The 5,301-nt window shown below is 52.6% G+C and overlaps 1 protein-coding gene across 1 annotated transcript; it reads left to right on the top strand.

Annotated features, from left to right (window-relative positions):
• Nucleotides 1-753: 753 nt before the first annotated feature.
• On the top strand, nucleotides 754-4,479 carry CCDC71L (coiled-coil domain containing 71 like). Its single transcript, XM_082775874.1, has one exon. It carries the CDS (start codon nucleotides 1,580-1,582, stop codon nucleotides 2,435-2,437), a length of 858 nt encoding a protein of 285 aa, XP_082632000.1. The 5' UTR covers nucleotides 754-1,579; the 3' UTR covers nucleotides 2,438-4,479.
• Nucleotides 4,480-5,301: the final 822 nt, after the last annotated feature.

Raw genomic sequence — 5,301 nt, forward strand, 5'->3', positions numbered from 1 at the left:
TACAGAACAAAGACTACATATGAAGAAAAATAATGTTATTCCTCAGCCCGTACTGACGCTGAGAGAAAGTAATTAGTTAGGAGTCTAATCAAACCCCAAGTAGGGTTTGTAGGGAAGGTTAAACCATCTCAGGTCTTGCTGACACTTTGCTGTTCTGGGTGCTGGAAAGCTTTGATTTAACTGAAACAATCCAAGAACCTGAGAAGATACTCTTCCTGTGACAGCAATCTCCAAATTATTGGAAAGCGTGGTCTAGAGGGACAAGGGGACTTATGGCAGCTGACGAAGTTGTCCTATAAAGCTGCAAGCATGGCAGTGTTATGCAGGACAAGAAGGCAGTGTGTACTCATTGAGCTGATGATGCTCATAAAGGGCTCAACTAATGCAAAGACTAATTTGTTTTGGACTTCCTTACAGGACTGCTTTGCTGGGATATGAAGCCAATCCCAATGACGCTGTGAACATTTCAATGTCTTGATGCTGTTGTTGAGTTACTGACCAATGTGTTGACGCTGAAAAGCCCTTCTGCAGGATCAGGATGGTTGTACTCAAACATTGCATGGCGGACTTCATTGTATCATGCCTGGTCACCCATTTTGGGTCAGGCTGGATGTTGGGAAGATGTTCTTTACTTTGAGGGTGGTTGTAGAGTGCAACAGGCATCCTGAAGAGGTGGTTGATGTCCTGTGCCTGTCATTGCTCAAAAGGCGGCTGGATAATGCCCCCAACAATACACTTTATTTGGTTTAGTTACTTTAGAAACTTTAGTTACTTTATTTATTGTTTAGCCCAGAAGTGGTCATGCTGCTTGACTTGGTGATCATCGTAGGGCCTTTTCAACTCAACTATGGGATTCTATTCCATGCTGTTGTTTGACTCAGCCTTTGCTCAAGCTCTGGGGCAAGCCCACCCTTCGAAGCCTCTACCCCTTGTGTGCAGCGCCTCGCCTTTACAGCACAGAGGTCGCACGAGGCCCGCCAGACCCCGTCACCACCGCTGGCCGATGGTGACCAGGGTGACACAGCCTCCGAGCACCAAGCTGCCGGGAGCTGTCCCCTGAGGCAAGCAAGATGCCGCCAGCCGGGCACATGGCAGCACATGGCGACATGAGGGACCCGCCCGCGCCCCGGCGCTGCCCCTCAGGGCACGCCCTGCCCCGGGAGCCCTCCACCACCCCGGGGGCGAGTCCTGCCCTCGGGGACGAAGCCCCCCGCAGCCCCCCAGCCCCCCGGGGGTCTCCATCTCGCTCCCCTCATCGAGGAGCCCCCGGAGCCCCCCGAGGGCCGCTCGCAGCGGGCTGAGGGCGGCGTTTGGGGCCGCCGCCACGCGTTTCAAACGGGCCAACCGCCGGGCGCGGAGGGAGGGCGGGCCGCGGCGCAGTCCCCGCCTGGGACTTTAAAGCGCCATTTTGTGCCGGGCGGCCGCGATCGATCGGCGCTCCCAGCCGGCGGGCGGGCGGCGGCGGAGGAGCGGCGGGCGGGCGCCCGGCTGGCGGAGCGGCGCCCGTCCTCTTCGCCTCCCCGCGCCTCCTTCGCGCTCCCCCCCCCCTTTTTTTTTTTTTCCTCGCCCCTCCGCCTCCATGACCCGCAGTCGGAAGCAGGCGGCGCTGGAGAGAGGAGCCGGGAGGATGAACCACGAAGCGGGGAGCGCCGCGGAGGGGGCCCGGGAGGAGGTGGCGGTGGAGGCGGCGGCGGGGGCAGCAGCGGCAGCAGCGGCGGCGGCAGCCGATAGTGGCGGAGCGGCGGCGGCCGCTTGGGGGCTGCAAGGGGAGGCGGAGAAAGTTGTGTACTCGCGGTCGCAGGTCTCCTTCGCCGGCACCAAGGCGCTGAGCGACGCCCTGAAGCTCTTCATGCCCAAGTCCACCGAGTTCATGAGCTCCGACTCGGAGCTCTGGAACTTCCTCTGCAGCCTCAAGCACGAGTTCTCCCCGGTCATCCTCCGCAGCAAGGACGTCTACGGCTACGCCTCCTGCCGCGCCGTCGTCCCCGACCCGCCGCCGCCCTCCTCCGAGCGGCCCCGCCGCCGCCCCGGCAAGCGGCGCCTCCCGGCCGCCGCCGCCGCCAAGCGCCGGGCCGTGGCCGCGGGGGGCAGCGCCAAGCGCCGGCGGCGGCGGCGGCGACGCAGGAGGGGACGGGGGTGGCAGCGCCAAGCGGCGGCGGTGCCGGGCGAGAAGGAGGAGAAGGAGGAGGAGGAGGAGGACAGCGAGCGGGGCGCCCCGGCGCAGGGGCCGGCTTGGGAGCCGTTCGGCGGCCGGTCGCTGGAGGAGATCTGGCAGGCGGCCACCCCCCGCCTCACCTCCTTCCCCACCATCCGGGTGCGGGGCAGCGTGTGGAGCCGGCGGAGCCTGGCGGCGGCGCTGCGGCGGGCGCAGCGGATCCTCGGCGTGGACCTGGCCCCCGTGGTGCGGGTGCGCCGCCTGCCCGTGGCGCCGTCGTGAGGCCGCGGCCGCCGCCCGGCTCTGCCCCGCCGCGGACAAAGAGACCGATATCAGTCACCTGTTTACATTGCTTTCGTCTGGATCATGTCCTTCTGCTGCACTTTACGGCTCGCTCGGACTCGGGACGGGGCGCCGGGACCCCCACCACGACCCCCTTTCCCCTTCCCCCCCCCCCCCCCCCCCCCCCCCCCCGTACCGGGGGCAGCCTGCGGGGCTCCGGCCTCTTGCAGGCTCCGCGCGTGGGGACCAAGTTCCGCTTCCACTTCTCCCCCTTCGGGCTACCTCACTGGTCCAGAAGTCCACCCAAGAAGTTATTTTCCAAAGGAACTTTTCTTTCATGCTTGTATAATAAAGCACCATCCGATTCTCGCTGTCCCCCCCCCCCCCTCCCCCTTTTCCGACGGATTATGTATGCTTTGTGGTGTTGCACTAGTATGTGCTCAGGGTATTTTGAATCCCAAGCATTCCCAAGTTTCAGTTTACTCTGATCAAGGATGCGTAAAGAATGGAGGTTCAGGACTTGTGGCTGTTCTTGATGGTGCAAAAAAAAAAAAAAAACAAAAAAAAACTTTTTTTTTTTCAATTTCATGGGCTTAGTGATATATAAAGATGTATTGCGCAGTATAATTGTTACACTTTTGTATCTAAAGTCATTTTTAAAGTTTTCTAGTTGAACTAAGTATTTGTTTCTATTGAGCACCTAAAGATAGAATCATCCTGATATTTTATAAACCTGTTTACTTTAGGGAAGCTCATTTGGTCAACCTAAGTGAACTTAATAAAAGGCAAAGAACAAGTGGCGTTTCAGTTCAATGAAACTGGACTGCACAGGGATGGGTTCTTTGGTGGCGTACGCCATGTATGCGCCTGGAGAAGGCACCAGGGGTGTCTCCTGAAAACAAAGTTAGGGTTTGTGAAAAATGTAACTACTCATCAAAGCAGTTCCTAGGTGTCTGAAGGTGAACTGTGATACAATGTTGGCATTAACGGCAAAAAAAGGAGTCCTCACATGACCCAAACACCACACTGAAGTGCCTATCTCTGAAGCAAGACTTCAAGGCTGATCGCTTAAGCACTGGTTGTCAACCTGGAGTTCTAAGATGATTAGAGGTTGATAATCATATCCATGTAATTACTTGCACATAATTATTCTTATAAACCTCTTCTGGGTTTCACAGTGGACTGTGATACAAGATTCATAACATAGTTGGACTATTTTGCCTGAAAAACACCATCTTGTCATTCTGTCTCATGGGCATTCCCTCCTGAATATGAGTTTTTAAGGGTTTTTCTTAGGTCTTGCCCGGTGTGGTTGGTGTGTGAGAGGCAAAGGTATGGGGGGACTTTTTTTTTTTTTTTTTTTTTCCGAGTTTGGGGAAGAACAAGAAGTGCTTGGTGAGAAACAGTTTGTGTCCCTAGTATCCTAGCAAACAAGAAACTTCTCAGTTTCCACAGTGGAATGAATGACTTCACAGCTTGTTTATAGAATGGTTTGGTGACTTTAAATTTCTTTTCTGATTGCTGTTGACTCCTTGTTGCCTGCTCTTCCTGGAGGTAATAAGACAGCTAGATGTGTAGAGGCTGTTTGCAAAAATTTGCTAATGCTAACCTGAAGCAACCAGCTTCTGAAACCTGTTTATATTATGTAGTTCTTACCTAGCAAAGCTGCCAAGTTCTTATTCTTCCAAACTAACAATCTATTCTATAACCATTAGGCTTTTGAAATTGTTTACATAACGTTAGACTGCCTGCTGATTGCTGCAGTAGTGCCACGTCACATTTCAGAAGGGAATTAGGAAATGAAAGTTCAAGGGTGCATATTGTTGAGCTATTTCTCTGGCTATAATACCTGCTCAAACCTAAAAGCAACATTGTGTTGATTTAAAACTCAATATGACATTTTGCAGCATGACCAAATGCCAAGGCTCCAAGTATTTCAGTTTTGACTCTAAAAATGCAAGTTAAGAGGGTTGTTGCTAATACTTGAAGTCTGTAGTTGACTTCACTGATGTTCTGCTCCTGCTGTTAGGTCGATTTCTTTAGTATACTTTTGAAAAATCTGTGTAGAGAAATGATAAAATGTAAGCAATTGTCTTGTGCAGATTTTTCATATAACCCATAAACAGGAGTGGGACAGACTGGGTCAAATTTCAGGGGCAGAGTTAAGGCTGCCAGAGGTATGATATGGGAGATACCATATTAAAATTTGTGCTGCCTTGTTTTGAGCATTGTACTGAAATGTTCTTTGTGGGTACAAAGAAGTGTGAAATATCTCTAGCTCTGTTGAGTGACTCTTCTGGTGCAGGCTGTATGCAGGGGTGCAGTGTGTTTTGCTGGTACCCTGTTAGGAAGTTGGATTAAGATCTGCCAGCTGCACTTAGAGGTTCTCAGCTGAGCTATTTCAGTCCTTGAATTCAGTTGGGGGAGGCGGGGGGCGGATCTTTAGTCAGGTTTTCTGATAAATTAACGTGCTGAAATAGCTCAGCAAAGGGCTGGTTTACAGGAGAGAGTGTGAAAGCTAACAGCTTACAGGAAAGCTAACACGGCTTAAGCTCATGATTGTATTCATGACAGTTTGTTGCGATCCACTGCAGGATTACCTGTAGTCCGGTTCATCCCCTCTTTTCCCTCTCAAAACAGCAGTCCCTAACTACATCTTTGTCTTTGTGCTCATCTGAGGAAGCTACTCACTCAGAAACCTGTTCTATTTTAGTTTTGGCCAGGTTGATGGTTGTCAGATTTTTTTGGTCCTCCTAGCTGCCAACCAGAGCTGAGGACCTTCAGAAAGGCATATGCAAAACTGCTGCAATATTGAATTAGACAATTTTAAAGCATAGAAGCCTTAGGTTTTACATCATATGAAG

This window comes from Aythya marila, assembly GCF_965140915.1.
Source record: "Aythya marila genome assembly, chromosome: 1".
Taxonomy (NCBI): Eukaryota; Metazoa; Chordata; class Aves; order Anseriformes; family Anatidae; genus Aythya; species Aythya marila.

Coding starts and splice junctions, on each gene's coding strand:
- CCDC71L (XM_082775874.1), top strand. CDS start 1,580: ATGACCCGCAGTCGGAAGCAGGCGGCGCTGGAGAGAGGAGCCGGGAGG.